At 42.9% G+C, this 18593-nt stretch overlaps 1 protein-coding gene across 3 annotated transcripts in view; it reads left to right on the forward strand.

The window, feature by feature from the left end:
• Smoc1 (SPARC related modular calcium binding 1) overlaps positions 1-18593 on the forward strand; it is a 103419-nt gene that overhangs the window by 19302 nt on the left and 65524 nt on the right. For all 3 annotated transcript variants that reach the window (XM_010645371.3, XM_010645372.3, XM_010645373.3), the window contains exons 2-3: positions 2926-3091; positions 4137-4249. In XM_010645371.3, coding sequence (XP_010643673.1) covers positions 2926-3091; positions 4137-4249 — 279 coding nt within the window. The remainder of the gene's footprint in view (positions 1-2925; positions 3092-4136; positions 4250-18593) is intronic.

Genomic DNA, 18593 nt, shown 5'->3' on the forward strand with positions numbered 1-18593 from the left:
GCACACCACTCAAGGGTTTTAAGCAGGGGCAGCTGGAGGGGAGTTGAAACCAAGGAGATGTGCGGGGGTCATTGGGTTGTTGCCCATCTGTCTGTGTGGTAACTGGGAAGGCTGTGGGCTGCCTTTGCGTCTGACTTCCTAGTCACTTTCTTTTAACTGCAGAACCCTAGTCTCTATCCAATGCTGTGCTCGTGAGACATGCTCAGGATATTTTGCTTTGTGCTTTGGTGGGACTCAGGGCTAACCTGTGAGCATGATGAGAGTGCCCAACTGCATGGTCCGTCCTGGCAAAGGCCCATGCTGTGGGCTGAGCCTTCACCTACTGCCTCTCTGTGGTGAGCAGCCAGCGCCCAGGCATGAGGTCAAGGTAGCAGGTGGGACCACACCACACTTCAGTGGAGTGCTCCCTACCCCGACCCAAGTACTCTGTTGAAAAGTGTAGTATGGTGCGACCTTTGGATCTTTCTGTACTATTGTGGAAAGGGATCAACAACTTCTCATCTATTTGTGTCACACTGTGACACAAAGTACAGCTGAAGCAGGGCTGTAGTCATACCTCTCCTATACCTCTGAGCCAGATGTGATTATAAAGTCAGCTCCAGCATCAATGAGGGCCACAGGTGCACTTGTGACATTGCAAGGTGTCACTGTCCAGCCCTGCCGAGTGGCCTTCAGTGTCCCCAGGGCTCTACTGTAAGGAATAGATGAGAGCAGACCTCAGGTTCACTCACAAAGAGGTTCATGTTCAATAGGTTTGGAAGCTGTATCATCATACATGTGTCTTGACCTGATCATTGGTTGCTGTGCAGCTTGTGAGCACAAAACTTAATGCAGTAGATCAGTATTATCCCTCACAGTTCTCTGGGCTGACTGGGCTCTGCTGGGTGATTCTTGCCAGGGGGTCTGCATGCCATTACTTATTTTCTTTGCTATAAGTTGCATTTAGTTGACAGGTGGGCTGGATTCATCTGAAGGCTTCTTCACGCTCACGTCTCTGCTGGAGTTGGTTGGGCATTTCTCTGTCTGGGTGGTTTTGACCCATGCTGTTATGGCTTTCCTCATAGTGTGCTGGTTTCAGGGTTGTCAGGCATCTTACATGGTGGCTGGTCCCCCCCACCCCAAGTGAGTACTTCAAGAAAGATGCTACAAAGCTCCTCTGACCTTCCTCAGAAGCACACCCCCCCAATGTCATGTCCACAGCATTGTACTGATCAAGCAGGTTCCTGAGGCTGTCCCACATTTAGGTTTGGCTCCATAGCTCAGTGGGAGAAGTGGCAAATAATCTACAGCTATCTTTATTGTACTATGCCTCTTGAAGCATCACTGTGTGTAAGAGTGCATCAAAAAGATGTCTGAGAATTCCTGTGCTAAGTGAATCTGTTTAAGTCAGCATTTCCCAAGCTGATTATCACTGCTATTTTTGCTTTGTTTTGTTTTTGGTGCTGGGGATTGAACTCAGCCTTGTGCTTACGAGGCAGGTGCAGTGCCACTGTGCTAAATCCCCAGCCCATCACTGCTATTTTTAAAAATCAGGAAATACCTTTCTCATAGAAAATCACTTGTATTCTGTCGGAGAGCAGTGGGAAGAAATGGAAGGATGGTAGATTTGGGGCTCAATGTTAATATCTAAGAGAGAAAACTTTCTAAAGATGGAATTTGGAGATTGATCAGTGTCTTAATTACTTTTCTCATCACTGAGACAAAATACCTGACACCCAAAGTTATTTTTTTTAATTTAAATTTAAATTTTTTTTCTCATTGAGTTCATTGGGATCTTGTACCTTTATATGACAGGTCTTGGTTCTCATTTTTTCCCCTTGTCCCTGCCCTCCCTTCACCCCCACCCTCCTCTTCCCATTTACAAACATTTTATTTCCATTTTTTCATTTTCTGCTATTTTTTTCCTTTCCCTTATTACCTTTCCCCTACCCTTCCCACTTTCTCTACACTTTTAGCCCTTTCTGACACCCAAAGTTAAAGGAGAGATGGTTTATTTAGCTCACAGTTAATAGAAGTTTCAGTCCATAATTGGCTGCTTGCAAGGCAAGGTGGCATCACAAAGGAGAAACAGTTCATGGTGGGCGGAAGGTAGCAAAGCAACAAGGGATGGACCACAGCTGTGTCTATCCCGTGTATCTTATCCGGGCTACTTAGGACAGATAGCACTCACACTGTTAGTCCTAGTACCCTTGATTCTAGCATTGCACCATGAATCAGTTCTAGCATCACACACTCTCGATCCAGTCATCTGTGAAAAAGCCCCACCTATGACCACATGAGGCTTTGAGGGGACATCTAGACACAAGCCATGGCCATCAGTTCTTCATTTGAGGAAATAATCAAATAGAGGTTGCACAGTCATCTATATGGATGCAGAGACCAAACGTCCTAGAGAGTGAAGCTTTGATTTTATTTCCAGCAGATACAAATTCGGATTCATCTTCTCCTCTTTTTTTTTTCAGCTTTAATTGAGTTTATTGGTACATTTTAGGGATACAGCACAGTTACATTCATTGTTGGGATCTTGTACCTTTACATGACAAGTCTTGGTTCTCACATCTTCTCTTCTTTACAGCTCTGTGACATTGTACCTGTAACTCTCTGGGCTTCAATGTCCTTATCTACAAAATAGACAGTTTCTGTTACACAGAGTTGCTGTGCTGACTAGTGAGATCCTACCAGTGGATTCCATGGTACTGTTCCTGCTCATAGTCAGTAAATATTAAATATCACTGCTCTTATGTATGGAGGAAGCCTTCTTCATTAGACTTGCTTTTGTCCAGTTCCCTTCACTTCTAGGGTTTTATAACTGCTTTTGTTTGAGACTTGCCTATCAAGGCAAACCAGTACTGCAAGTCATAAACTTTCTCCCACTTTTCTTACAAAAGTAACCTCTTCATCCTTTCACTTTCCCCCCCAATCTAGTTTCTCATAAGTGACCGGGACCCCCAGTGTAACCTCCACTGCTCCAGGACTCAGCCCAAGCCCATCTGCGCCTCTGATGGGAGGTCTTACGAGTCCATGTGTGAGTTCCAGCAAGCCAAGTGCCGAGACCCACCCCTGAGTGTGGTCCATCGAGGTCGATGCAAAGGTGAGTGTAAGTCTGTGCCCAGCCCAGGGCAGGCTGCTGGGATACCAGCTCCCTGCACGGTACAGTTACCACAGGGCACTCAGTACGCGTCTGTTCAGTTGGGGTGCTGTCCCGTCTCTGTATTCATTCTGTTGCGTTTATGGGAAGGGGGGCTGATCTACCTGAAGGTATGTGCACTTCCTTGACTTCTGAAAGCCTCCACCAGCCTAGGCCTTAGATGTGCTGCTCTCTGGCTAGTGCTTTGTCATTTGCTTTGGCTTTTGTTTTAAAATAGAGATGGGGCTGGAGATTTAGCTCGGTGGTTCGACGCCTGCCTTGAAAGTGCAAGGTCCCAAGTTCAATCCCTGGTACCCCAAAACAAAAAGCAAAACAAAATAAAAAAACTAAAGTTGTATTTATATAAAAAAATAAAATAAAATAGGGATGCAAGGGACTGTTGCTGGCCCCTAAATAGGGATTCCAAATTGTTGGCCAACAGATGTGTTTGGTTTAATCTGCTATAACACATTAAAAACATTTGATACAATGTTTAAAAACTGATAAAATTCAACGTAAAAATCTGTCTTTGGAACTTTTCTCCCCAAATTGTGAGTTCCTGCCCTCTTTGTTCTCTATTCCTGCAAAACAGCACATGGCAAGAGCAGAGTAGCCTCTGACCCTACAGGTGAGTCTGTTTTCCAGTTTGCCACAGTCCTCAGTGCTCCCTATGGGCTCTCAGGATGGAATACCATTCTTCATGAACAGGTGATCTCACTTGCCCAAGTCATGTAGATATTTGAGTTTGAGATCAGGAATTGCAGAAGGCTGAGCAGGCTGCTTTAGAACCCTTGATTTTCTAAATAGAGTACTAGTGACTCTTGAACCCTAAGGCTGCTGATCTGCTGTCACTAGCCGCTGTCCTCTGGATAGACAGTTTGGTTGTATGTGTGGCTCCCTGAGTGAAGGGGGTTTCTCTCAGCATTCTTGCCTCTGGGCAGCCATTTTGTACCCTGGCTTCCATGAGGAATTCAAGTAAAATACAAAATATGCTCCTCTCCCCTTTTAGATGCTGGCCAGAGCAAGTGTCGCCTGGAGCGGGCCCAAGCCCTGGAGCAAGCCAAGAAGCCTCAGGAAGCAGTGTTTGTTCCAGAGTGTGGCGAGGATGGCTCCTTTACCCAGGTGAGGGCTTGGACTTTTCTCTCGGGCTGCTTATTGAACTGAGGCAGCGGGAGGTGTCTGCAGAGGGTGAGAGCCGCTGGACACCTTCACTGTCTGGGAAAGAGCCAGTGCATGGCTCTTTGACTCCTCTCTGTGCTGCCTTCCCCATCTGGAGTCCTCTGAAACACCTCTTGCCAACTGGCAGTGGGCCCTGACAAGATGCATGGAAGTCCAAGCCAGGAGACTGGTATGGCTTGGTCCTATCCTCCCCGCTGGCCGTCTCTGCTAAGGGCCAGACCTGTGTTTTTCTATTCTGTCCAAAGTGGGCTGATTACTTTTTTTATCCTTGCCAGTTTCCATAGGCAACCTCTGCATTCCCTTCATTGTTTAGTGCTGCCCCTCTGCACCCCCTACCCTTATCCTTGAACAAAGCAGACCAGTCTTGGAGCATGAAGTATGCATGGCTCTTGGAGTTTGTGTGCACGTGCGTGCCTGGGTGTGTGTGCACTCGGATTTTATAATCTTTTTAGGCCATTCCACCTGTCTCATACCCTGCGTGGCCTTCTGATTAGTGCTTTGTGTAAAGATAATGGTGACTGTGTTGGTGTTGGCGCAGACTGTTTCTGGATCACACCGGGGTAAAGGGACAATAAGGCACTCCTTAGGGAAATTTCCAGGTTCCCTCCTACTGCGTTTGTACAGGGACCTGGGGTGAGAGGCAGCAGGCTTCTTTGAGTCAGGATGCCACACAGGAATTGGTACACAGGGTTACCTTGATGAGTTCAGCAAGGACCTGGACAGGGCGAGTGTGGCCTGGTTGGGGATGGTCCCGTGCCTGTGACTTTTCTTGTCCAGTAGAACAGCATTAGGTTGAATCTGTTGTTTCAGCATAGGGAGCAGAGGCTTAGGGAGTTTAAAACCCTCTCTGTAGTTCTGGATTGACAGGGCAGACAGTATAAGCTGAACTTTGGTCCATGGAGTTGCAGGTTTCACTCCTGGGCTGGGTGTAGGAGATTGCTGCTTTCAGACTGACTGCAGGTGGGTAGAAACATGGAAGTATTGTTGGGTAGGGGTTGGTTGTCCATGTTTTAAAAGTTTCCTTGTTGATTTTAACATACACCCAGGCTCAAGAGCATTGGGATGAACTGGACTTGGCTGCTGGCCTGGGGAAGGTGCTTTTTCTTTATATTTTTGGTTTAAATTTTACCACAGGCCCAGAGGTAGGTGTCATTATCCCCATTTACAAATGATGCAGCAGCGTCAGTATGTGCAGACTCCCCCAGAGTCCTCTGCTGTTCAAACGAGGCTCGGAGGGGAGCCCTGGCCGAGGTGGTCTGAATCTGTGGTTAGCAGGCTGTTTCTGGAGCCAGATGGCCTGGGCGCAAGGACAGCCCCACCACTGAGCTTCTTGGGGTCACAGTTTCCTTATCTGAAAAATGTAGGCGATTATCTCCATTATGAGTATATGGTATACGCATGTTGAATGTTAGTATTAACACTGTGTCATATATGTCACACATTACTCATGATACAGTATGATTTACTGCTGTTATCAGCATCACTAGTAGTAATGATGATGATTACTATAGCTTCCTCGTCAGGTTGTGATGAACGTTGAATGAGGGAACATGTGCATTGCTGTTATCAGCATCACTAGTAGTAATGATGATGATGATTACTATAGCTTCCTCGTCAGGTTGTGATGAACGTTGAATGAGGGAACATGTGCAGAACAGCTAGAACATTTGAAGTAAATGTTTGTCACTATCATCACCATGACTCCTGTCCCTCCTGTGATTCTACTGCTGGGATCTCCTTAAGATTTTATGGATGATACCACTGAAGGGAAAACAATCAAAACAAAACAACCCAAAACCTTTTGCTAAAACTCCCCAAGTTTAGAAATTGATTGATGAGCTTTCTCATCGATTTACTATTTATTTTAGTAAAACAAAAGTGGGTGATCTTTGTGCACATTTGACACGGTATTGCTTAGCATCCTGGGGGAAGAAATCAAACCTTTCTCGTATTAGTTTGGGGCTGAGACAGGATAAAGCTGATGGAGGGGAGGGCAGAGTGAACAGAGGTAGTTTTTTCCCCTCCTTGGTGCTTGTGTAATCTGGGTGTGTTGCTTATGAAGATAAAGGACCCCTGTCCTCCCGATTCTGAAGTGCTTGCGGCCTCGTGATGGGCAGCCCACCAGTCAGATTTTGTTTCGGTGAGGCCAGGCTGGGCCAGGTGGCATTTTTTGAAGGAACGGAGCTCACAGATGAGTCCAGGCTGTGTGCTAAGTGAGCGTGCCTCCCCCACCCCCCAAGCTCAGCAGAGGCGGTACCGACAGGCACTCCTCGCTCCTCTGACACTCTAAGCACCGCCGTGTACACGCAGGCTCAGGTGGGCTCACCCTTGTGGGCAGCCAGACAGCCAGACAGCAGCACATCCTGGCTCAAGTGATTGAAATGGACGTGCTTTTCCCTTGATCAAAGATACTGCAGTAACTTTCCCAAATGAGCCTGCCTCTTTGAGTGAGCCTCAGTTACACTGACAGGCTGCTAGAATGCCCAGACAAGGCGCTTGCTTCCTCCTGCCTTCCTCCATCATTACTTAGTGGGACTTTATTTTTCCCCCAAGACCAAAATACACTGCTTTAATATTTCTTAGAATATTGTCATGTAGGTATCCTGGTGCTAATAACATATCTTAGCCCTGGGAATTATTACCCACCCTCTTGAAGTTTGTGGAGGGATGATGGCGCTCTAATGGGATTGGGCTTGTCTGGTATGGGACACAGCTTGAGGCCACATGACTGAGCTGGCTTTAATATGGTTCATGTGCGACTCAATGGCTTCTGTTCTCTTCCTTTTCTTTCCTCCCAAACACATCCATTCTCTGCCACCCTCTTTTCCTTCTCCCAGACCCATGGAGCTCTAAAAGATACAGCCTCTGGGTTCTACTTCCAGAATTTGATCGACTGCTTTGAGATACAGTGTGGGTATCAATGCTAAGAAATCTAACATGGTCTAATATGCAACTTTCGTGTCACTGCTGTGGAAGGAGGTTGAGCCTGTGTGAGTGTGTGAGACAGAGGGGGTGTCGGATGCCACCGTCAGGAAGTGCTGGCTGGGGCTTGTGCCTTACTGGACAACAACGACTCTGTATTGAGTGCTGCCAGGGACTGGCTGGGCAATGACTTTTATAGCCATCATTTGCCATTACAACCTTTTTAATATAGTTACTAATGATATTTCTCTATGTAAAAGAAAACCAAGCTTCAGGGAGGATGAACAGCATTGTGAGATGCCTGAGCTAGAAGGATTTGTACTCAAGAACTCATTCCAGGCCAGTGCTCTGAATGTTTTGTGCTACAAAGTGGCCTTGATGCATATGTATTCCATTTGCATCACCATTGCTGTCCCAGAAGTTCCCTCTCTTGTTGCCCAATCAAATACACATTAAAGAGCCTTTTGACTATGAAAAAATTTAAAAACACAAAAAGTAGGCATAATAATGTAATGAACTCCTTGTACCCATCTCTGGCTTCCACAGTGACTGACACGTGGCCAGTTTTGTTTCATCTTTCCCCGTTTTCATCTCCATCCCAAAATGAATTGCTTCAAAGCAAATCCGCAGACACAATATCTTTTTATCCCAAACAGATGCTTTTGAGTTCCACTGTGTTCTGGGCTGGTTGCTATGGGGGATTTAAAAATGTCATGACCTTCGCCTTCAAGGAATAGTGCTGCTCGGGGAAACTTCCTATAGGAAGATATTAAGACAGAGGATAAAGTAACTATATAAGAGATAATATGTGCATGATTAATATACATATTTTAAAAAACCTATTCCCAAGTCACTTATACAGAGTTCAGAAATGCTCATAGTTATCAAGAAAATGTACAGATTTCAACTTTCTGCTCATAAACACCTTAAAACAAATGAAAACCAAATGGTACACATGAGCCTTGGTGAGAAAGAATTAATCTTATACAAATCACTGCTGCCATTTCAAAAGAATAAGAACCTAGTAGAACAGTGGGCAGGAGATGTCCATAAGTAGATCACACAGTAATAAATTTCCATTAACTGAATATGAATGGTGTTATCTTCCCTGGTAACTAAAGAAATGTAAGTAAAAATGATGATGGATCATTTTGCTTACCAATTTGATAAAGACTGGAAAAGATGGTGATTTTCAGGGTGGGATGGAAGGAAAAATCTACTTCTATCTTATAGTTGGAAAATAAATTGGCCCTGATTTTTCTAATGGGGTAATTTTGTAATATTGTTCAAAAGTCCTCACTGGGCTCACATTTTTGGGCCTGCAATTTCATTTCTAGGAATTTATTTTAAGGAAACAATCTGAAATATGTGAAAATATTTCACAAGAATTTGCATCTAAGTTCTGCTTACAGTAACAAAATATTTGGAAACAATTTATATATCTAACAAGAGACAGTCATTTAAACAAATTATGACAAAGCCACACTAGGCAGCTCCTAAAATGATATATTGTGGAGATTTATGTTACATATGTATGTATGTTTGTACATTAGGGACTTAGGTATCCAAATAATTAAAAGAAAAATATTTTCTTCTTTTCTAATAGAAAAATCTATCACTCTGTAAAAGTAAATTTCAGGTAATATAAAATTATATATGGCAGAAAGATAAAAGTGATTTCATCTTCCTGAGATAACAACAATTAAGTCTACCATGTTCCAGATTTTTTTTCCTTGTGTGTAATTATTATTTGGGATAAAACAGTATAATATAATTTAGTTTTATAGCATTTTAACTATTATATTTTGGGATTGTGGCTTGGTTTTAGGTAAATTACATATAGCTCTACTTCATTAATAAAACATGGCTACATTGTTTTCTATTGGATGAACCCATCACGGATCCTATAAATTTCTAGAAGGCATTATAAAAATGCTTCTAGAAGGCATGTACTTGGTCAAAGGGACATGTTTTTTTTTTTTTAGACAGGGTCTCACTATGTAGTTGAGACTTACCTGAAACTCACTATGTAGTCCAGGGTGGTCTCGAACTCACAGTGATCCTCCTGCCTCAGCCTCCTGAGTGCTGGGATTACAGGCGTGTGCCACCACTCCCAGTTTAGGAACATGTATTTTTTGAAGTATTTGACACACATCTCCAAATTGCTTTCCATAAATGCTGAGCAACAGTGTGGTTGATTGTAGTTGTTATAAGACATATATTTGCAAGGCATTTTAACTTTTTGTGTAGATGGATTATAGTTCCAATAATATAGAACATGAAACTTTCATTATGTAACATCTATGTGAAAAATATGACATTTCTCATCTTTGACCCCCATATTCTAGGAAAAATCTTCATATAGTTCTACAGGTAAACTAACAACTTTTCCCACTTTTACTTATTCTAAACACTGCTTTACATGCACACATTTTTATTTCCTGAAGTCATCTGGTTGCATATAGGGGTCGTGGGAACTGTCCTTTCTTTTTGATGGTGCTTTGTTCTGAAGTTGGAAGCTCAAAAAAACAAAACAAAACAAAACAGTGTGTGTGTGTGTGTGTGTGTGTGTGTGTGTGTGAAAAAGCAGTGGCTCCTTTACCATTTCTCTAATTCTTACCGTTGTATTTCCTAAAATCTGGGAAGATCCAGCGCTTATTTTCTGAGTGCCTGAAGTCAGGCTAAAAATTAGGTCTTGTTCCTTTCGAGCTTTCCCCGACTCACTCCCATAGTACTGAATTGTTCTTCCGGATGTCACCCTATAGACCTGAGTTCTTGTGAGCAGCTCATCTTGGAAGCATCTGGTTTACCATCTAGTTGCCCCCTTCCAGAATCTCAGAAGGACTGAAGGTATCAATGTGTTATATTACAAATGAGCTGTGGTTTGTGTTGACCTAGGCTGATTAAACATTGCACTCTCATAGCGTGGAATGGATTTGTCCAATCTTTGATGAGCCTAGAGGTCTAAGAAGAGTTCAGAGGCAGTGGTCTTGGTTTTGGTCTTAATGTGGAGAAATCTTGCCTAGAGCAATAGTGTGGATCTCTCCTCAGTGTAGAGGACTCTCTAGGTAAAGTACTAAGACCCGGCTTGCATCTGTAAGCTAGGATGTTCGTTAGCTTCTCCTACCTACGTGGTCCCTTTGGATGTCCCAAATAAAATGAATCCTTGTGTTTTAGTGAATGGTGCCCGATGGAGACCTCAGCCTCCTGGGCCATATGCTATGCTAGCTCCCTTCCTCCCTCCGTCCTTCCCTTCTTACCCCTTCCTTTTCCTCTCTCTCCTTCTGTCTTTCCCTCCCTCCGTCCTTCCCTCCTCCCTTCCTTAAGGAGTCATACTTTTGTGCATTTCAGCTCGTCCTTCATGTATAAATGGTACACTGGTCAACAGACTCACTATTGGGCAAGTTGTGCCTTTGCTTTTTCTTTTTTGTTAATTATTCAATAAATATATCATTACTATTCCAATTTGGATACCTGCTATGTTTGGTGCATCTTACTACTTGTTTTACATTTCGTGTAAAATGTATTTTTGTAAATTTGTAAATACAAATGTATTTTTGTGCTTTTCACTGAATACTTTTTGTTTTAAATAGCCGGTTATCACACATGGATAATGTGTACAAAAGTGCTCTTTATTTAGTACAGTTTCTGTTCAATGAATGTGAGGCCTTCTCTCTTTAGGTTTCAGTTTGCTCAACTGTACTATGGGAGAATTGGATTAGCCCAGAGGTTGGCAAGCTGTGGTCCATGGGCTCACTGCCTGTTTTTGTTCTTTAAAAATAAGAGCCCTACTGAGGTATAATTTGCACAGCACATTAAGTGCCCCTTTTAAGTGCCCTAGTGAGCTCACAGAGTTGGAGCACCATCACCACTCTCTAGTGCCAGAACATTTTCATTACCCCAGAAAGAATCCTGTACCCATTAGCAGTCACTCGCCATTATCCCTCTCTTTGGCCCTGGACAGCCACTAATTTACTTTCTATTTCTATGATTTTCTTATTTTGGATATTTCATATAAATGGAATCATGACATGGTCTTTGGGGACTGGCTTTTTAAATTCAGTGCAGGGCTTTCAAGGTTCATCCTTGTAGCATGAATCAGTATCTCATTTTCTTTTTATTCCCCCAAACTATTCCATTTTATGGGTATACCCCATTTTGTTTATCCATTTATCAGCTGACGGATATTTAGTTATTTCCAGGGTTTTTTTTTTTTTTACCATAAGTAATGCTATTGTGAACAATTTAGTGTAGACATATTTTCAGTTCTCTTGGGATAGTTTTAGAAGTAGAACCACTAGGTCATGCAGTAACCTCATGTTTAAGATTTTGAGAAGGTGACAGGCTGTTATTCAAGGTGATTGTACCACTCTGTGTTTCCACCACCAATGAAGGTTCCAGCTTCTCTACCTGTTTGCCGACAGTGGTTATCACCTGCCTTCATTATTATAGCCTTCCTAATGAGCGTGGAATGGTATTTTGTGGTTTTGATTGCATTTCACTAAGGACCAGTGAATAATGTTAAGCATCTTTTCATGTACCTTTTCGCTATTTATATATCTTTGGAGAAATGTCCATTCAAATTGTTTGCCCATTTTAAATTCAGTTATTTGTCTTTTTATTATTGAATTGTAAGAGCGCTTTATATATTCTAGATAGAAGATTCTTATCAGATATATGGTTTACAAATAGTTTCTCCCATCCTTTGAGTTGTTTTTTTCACTTTTTTGACAGTGTTCTTTAAGACTCAAAGGTTTTAATTTTCCTCATTGAGTTTATTGATACTAAGTATACAGTACAGTCACATTCATCATTGGGATCTTGTACCTTTACATGACAGGTCTTGGTTCTCATTTTTTTCCCTTACCCCTGCCCTCCCTTCACCCCTCCCCTTCCCCTATTTACAAAGACTTTATTTCCATTTTTTCCTTTTCTCATATTTTTTTCTTTTCCCTTCTTGCCTTTCCCCTACCATTTCCACTTCCCCTAACCTTTAGCCCTTGACTTCCTATTTCACATTATCAATTATACAATTTGAACCTTATTTACACTTTTAGTTTTTCATACCAGAGAAACTATTCGGTATTTACACAAGTGTCGTATTTATTTCACTTAGGAGTATGGCCTCAATATGCATCCATTTTCCTATGAATGACTCCAGTTTCTTATTCTTTATGGCTGAGTAGTACTCCGTTTTATAGAAAAAACACATCTTCTTTATCCAGTCTCCAACTGATGGGCAATTGGGCTGTTTCCAAGTTTTAGCTATTACAAACTGTGCCACTATAAACATGGGTGCGCATGTATCACCGTGGTATGATTCTTTTAATTCTTTTGGAAAGATATCCAGCAGAGGGATGGCTGGGGCAAATGGAACCTCTAGTCCTAGTTCTTTGAGGTATCTCCATATTGATTTCCACAGTGGGTGCACCAGTCTGCACTCCCACCAATGATGGAGAAGGGTTCCTTTCTCCCCATAGTCCCACCAACATTTGTTATTGGTTGATTTCTTGATAGCAGCCATTCTTTGTGGGGTGAGGTGAAATCTCAGTGTTGTTTTCTTCTGCATCTCTTGAATGACCAGTGATATTGAACATTTTTTCATGTATTTACTTGCTGCTTTTACTTCTTTGTCTGGGAAATATCTGTTCATTTCAGATGCCCATTTTTGAATCGGGTCTTTATATTTGGGGGATCTGAATTTTTTGAGTTCTTTATATATTCTAGATAATAGTCCTTTGTCTGAGGAGCAGCTGGTAAAAATTTTTTCTCACATTCTAGGTTGTCTCTTAGCTCTGTTGATGTTTTCTTTTGCAGTGCGGAAGCTTTTTAATAAGATGAAATCGCAGTTATTGATTCTTTGTGCTAGTTCCTGTGCTACTGAGGATTTGTTCATAAAGTCTTTTCTTATCCCGATACCTTTGAGAGTTCTGCCTAACTTATCTTCAAGCAAGTTTAGTGTTTCTGTTTTAATATTTAAATCTTTAATCCACTTTGATTTTAGTTTAATGCATAGTGAAAGATAGGGGTCTAGTCTTAATCTTTGCCAGGTTGAAGTCCAGTTTTTCCAACATCAAAGGTTTTAATTTGGAGATCTGATTATTTTTTCTTACTACTTATGGTTTTGTTGTCATACCTTAAAATCCATTTCCTAATCCAAGGTAACTGTATTTATTTCTGTATTTTCTTCTAAGAGTTTTAGGATTTTGCCTCTTACATTTCCATCTTTTGTCATCATAAGAGGTAGGGGGTCCAGTTTTTCTCTTTCGCATGTATATAGCCAATTATCTCAGTGTTACTTGTTGAAAAGACAACAGATCGTGCTTGAATTGCCATGGTGCCCTTGTAGAAAATCAGTTGACAGTAAAGGCAAGAGCTTATTTTTGGACTTTCAACTCTATTCTGTTGGTCTCCAGGTCTAGTCTTGTACCAGTGCCACTCTGTCTTGAGTGCCACCATACTTTTGTAGTGAATTTTGAGATCTCCTTCTTTTTCAATAAACACTGAGGTCAGTATTAGTCTGCATCAATATGTGGGGTTGCCAGCAGCTCCTCTCGCAGGGCAGTGCCTCTAGGAGGGGGAATGTCCAGGAACCTGTAGCCTGTGCTGTCATCTGAGGTTTCTTTTTTCTTTTTTTTTTGACAATATCAGTGTCCTTGATTTGATATTTGAAAGGGAAGGAAAGGGAAAGTAGAAAGAGAGGGGTGCAGTTTAGGGGTGGGAAGCTCTAGAATCACCAAATATGAGACTTGTATATTTTCAAGGGTGCTCAATCTTGGACAGGCTAATATTTCTTCTTTGAATCTATGTGCAGAGAAGGGATTTCCTTTTTGCAAATTAGGAAGTGTGTGTCGCAGCGGGCCTTGATGCACTAGAGGAGATCGGTTGTGGCCTGTTCCAGGAGAGTGCTGGGTTTGCACTTGCTTCTCTCCCCTCACACCACACCCTCCGTGCTCTCCAAACTTCCCAGCACACTGGGATCTGCGAGGCTTCGCTCTCTGTCTTCCTATGAGGTCCAGGGGGCACATGATTTGTAATGAGTAAGTAATCAATGCAGCTGCGGAAGCTAATCTTTAATTTGTAAATGATGGTAGGAACAGGGCCTGATCCATGTGTACGGGGAGAACTTGTCTCATCTCTTGCAGGTGGCAGCAGTCACCATGCTCACCTTTTCGGGGGGAGCGTTGGTCCTCCCTGCTCACCGGCCAGGTGCAGGGATGTCCCAAGAGATGCGGGTGACTCTGCGCTCAGACACTATGCTCATTGTCCTCCGTGCCCTCTGCTCTGTCCTGTGCGTCTGTAGCTGGTATCTGTCTGAATGGCCACCGTCCACCTCTCTCAGACTGGCTGGTGTCACTTGCTTTGGAGTAAGAACACAGGCTCTGGGTGCTCCCAACTGGGCATGGGAGCTCCCTGTGGCCCTTGGCTATTCTGTCCCTACCATTTGTTGATTGTGGATATGAAACCAGCGGGCTTCTGTAAGGGGTTGTCTTGGGAGGGAGGGAAAGTGGAAACTGCTTCTCTGGCCTCTCTGCTGCCTGTGGGAGGGAGGAGGCTTTGTGGTGGGAGGTCTCAATTATTCTCTGTGCCATTCTTTTCTTCTCCAGATAATTACAGTCTTAACAGCTGTCACCAGCAGCACCGCTTTCTTACATATCTAGCATTTACAATGTGTCACGCTGTTTTATATGTGCCTGACATACATACACTTATTTACGCCTCATTACAACCTATGAAGCAGGCACTGTTACAGCCTTATTTTATAGATGAGAAAACAAAGCACAGAGAGGCTGAGTAGGTTGCACCGAGTCACCCAGCCTGTAAGAGGTAGATTCGGGATTCAAACCTAAGCAGTCCAACTCTTGAGTTCTCAGTACCAGCCATTGTCATATTGCCTCTCTAATGGACACTGCCATCTTTTAAGGTGGTGTTGCCAAACTAGGGCACGGCCAGGTGGGTGATGGAGCAGCCAGGGAGTCTTGTCACATGAGGAATATTCAGTGGGATAGTCAGAGATATTTGTTATGCAGGTGAGAGGAACAAAGGATGGGGGAAAAGACATGAGTAAAAGGACAGAAGAAAGCCATCATCGCACCCTTTTTTGTGAATAGTAATAGCCTTTTTCCATTTAGCTCTCTGACCTGACCCAGGATCACTGAGTAAAATGTAAAAAGATGAGGATTCTGACGTTAAATAGGGAAGACCTCTCTAGAAGCAAAGCAGTCTACAGGTGGACAACTGACTCAAAGCAGACTTTACTTCCCATCTCGGGGAGTGGACAAGCAGGGACCAAATGGACATCCGCAGGACACAGGGCACCGTGGCGGGCTGGGGAAGTGCTGGAATCGATGACCTGATGAGAAAAGTGCCTCATGTTTTAGGGTTTCTTGAGACAGTAGCTAACATTTGATCAAATATCTAGGCACTCGGTAAGCCTACAGCCAGCATTTATTCAGGAACCTTCCAGGCAGAGCTGCTAGTACCCACACATCTAGGGCCATGGCCATGCCACTGTGGTGCATGACATGCTAGATGGTCAATTAACCCCTTTACAAAACAGAGGGATCCAAAAAATTCATTTTCTATGTTAAAATAGAAAGAAGTCATAGAAATAGAGGTGTGGGGTAGGAAGACAGGGAAACTTAATTAAAAATGAAGTCAGACATGGGAGGAGAAAAAGCACTCTCACTCTTGCAGGTCCCTATGTCCCACCAGCAGCTAGGTTTCTCACAGTTCTGATCCAAACAAAGTTCCTACACACAAGGGACTTTTCAATTGAGTGTTTTGCAAACATGAAAACATATTTGATATTTCTCCAAAAAGGAAAAGTAAGTGAACAAAAGGCACCATACTTGTCATTTACAAATCTAGACATTTCTAGGCATCATTAGAGGGACAGAACTCGAGAAAATTAGGTTCTTTCAGTTGCTGAACCTCCAAGGCTCTGTTTTTTTTTTTTTTTAAAGAATATTTTCTGTGTATGTTGAGGGGGATGCTGTTGAACCTTTTAGGGGAAAAAAAGCTCTTCATCACAGATTAGGATAATCTTAACACTGACAATTGGGTACTAATTTATAAATCTTCACCTTTCTGTTAAGCAACAGAAGCCCAACTCATGGCAGGGTTGTAGAAGTATAGATCTTCTGAGTTAAAGGGGGACTTTATCTTCTTCTCCCTAAATGCCCCAATGCAGGGTCAGGTTCCATTCATAATTGCTTACCAAGCAGTCATCCACCTTCTGTTTGATGGCCACCAGAGACAGGAAACTTCTTCACACAATAGCAAAATCTATAAGGCATTTTAGAACTGTTTTGTTGGAAGACCTTTTTCACACTTATTTGAGATCTGTCTTCCTATGCTTTCTAATAGGTGATTTCATTTTTAGCTATGGGACTTATAGAACCCATAGAAATTTACTTTTTATGGCAAGAGTTGAAGATGGACAACATTCATCTTTGTGAAATCTTCTCTTTTAGCCAACAATGATTTCTTTAGGCCCTGGCCAAAATTCTTAGTTTTGTGGCTTATTCCCATATCATAGGGATTTATGTCTCTTTCTTCTTCCTGCCTTTTTTCTTCTAATGCCAGTTTTCCAAGGGCCTTGGTATAAAGCCCTGTTCCCCAAGCTGGACTCTAGCTATCACATGTGCTCATAAATGGCCTAGGATGGATGGAGTTGTCTAACTAATGTCTACAGCCAGCTATACCATCATCAACTCATAAAAAATGAAGTTGACAAAAGATCCCCATACCTAAGAGGATTTGAAATTAAGGGTCATCTCCTTCTCCTCATCCCCTCTTAAATTCTGAAGAAAAACGTAATTACTCTAAAAGGAAAATTCCTCATTCCCCAACAGACAATCCTCCCTAGACCTGTCATACAGGGACCATGTCTTCAGCCACCGAGAACGGCAGTGCTTTGAGCCTGCGGCATATGTCTTCGCCACAAAAGGGGAGAAAAAAGGGCAGGGACCCAACACTACATAAATGCTTTACGCATCTTACCTCTGTCTTAGTGATGTTCAAAGTGGTGGCTTTATCCCTATTTCATAGATAGGCTCAGAGAAGTCAAGTGCTAAGGAATTTGGACCAACAGACAGATTAAAAAGAAAGAAAACAGTTTCATACTCCCACTGTCAAGAGAGAAGAGAGTTAGGCAAATATTTGCCTGCCTTCTGCTTCTAGTTTAGCTTTTTTCTGTGGGCACGAGTTAGAGTCACTTCCTTACATGCTTGGTGGTTGCTACTGAGAATAACAAATCAAGCCTGTGCCTTTGCATATGGTTCATGTGTTCTGTTTTTACGAAGGAGGTACAAAGGATAGATGGGGGAAATCAGGCCACTGGGTGAGGGGATTCTGTGTGTTGGAGGAGATCCCGATTGTCTTAAGCACTTTCTCATTGCTGGGACACAATACCTGACACCCACAGCTGAGGAGGATGGTTTATTTTGGCATGCTTCTTAATAGTTTCAGTCCATAATCTGCTGGCTCCGAGGAAGGACAGCATGGCAGAAGGGTATAGTCAAAGAAAAGCTGCTCCTGTCATGGCAGCCAGGAAGCAGAGAGTCAAGGAGGAGCATGGAAGAGATGTCCATCACCTCTGACCATGCCTTCCAATGACAAGCCAGCGATGGTGCTTCCATTATCCGATCGCTTTCCAAATGCATGAGCCTTTGGGGCTGTATTTTTGTATGTGTGTATGTATTTGAGAAAGGGTCTTATTGTGTAGTTCACACTGACCTTGATCTCACTCCGGATCCCAGGGTGGCCTAGAACTCTTGGCAGCCCTCTTGCCTCAGCCTCCCAAGTTCTGAGACCACAGGTGTGTGCTACGATGCCTTGCTCTGGGGGTCATTTTAGATCTAAACCTTGATACCAGTTCTCCTTGAGGGTCTGAGGTAATCCAAGATAGATTTCTTAACAGAGATATGGCTTGAAAAATCCTGACAAAAAGAGAGGAGGTGTTGTCCCTGGAGGGTAGTTATTCCAAGCATACAGAACTAGTGAGTGAATTCCTGTCATCTAGACTGTTAGAAAGTAGGACTTGGGCATAGTGAAGAAATAAAGCAAAGCTTGCAGTTCATTATCATCCAGCCCCCGAGTGCATGGCTGACAATACTAGTGCCATCAAGTGTTCCCCACACAAAAATTCAAGGAAATTCCTCTGTTTAAGAAGTTTTCGACTTGCTGCAAATAGGATCTCCCTTTTTAAAAATAAAATCACCTACATCTAGGAGTTCTGCAGTGAGGAAATCGTTTGACTTGGTTGAACCCAGTCTTTCCAGAATTACTTGGCCAGACAACACCACGGTCCCTGGTAATTCCTATTCGTGCCTCAAGGAGAGCAGCTGCCTCAGGCTGAGGT

This window comes from Fukomys damarensis, unplaced genomic scaffold (genome assembly GCF_012274545.1).
Source record: "Fukomys damarensis isolate Sample0158 unplaced genomic scaffold, DMR_v1.0_HiC HiC_scaffold_21, whole genome shotgun sequence".
Classification (NCBI taxonomy): Eukaryota; Metazoa; Chordata; class Mammalia; order Rodentia; family Bathyergidae; genus Fukomys; species Fukomys damarensis.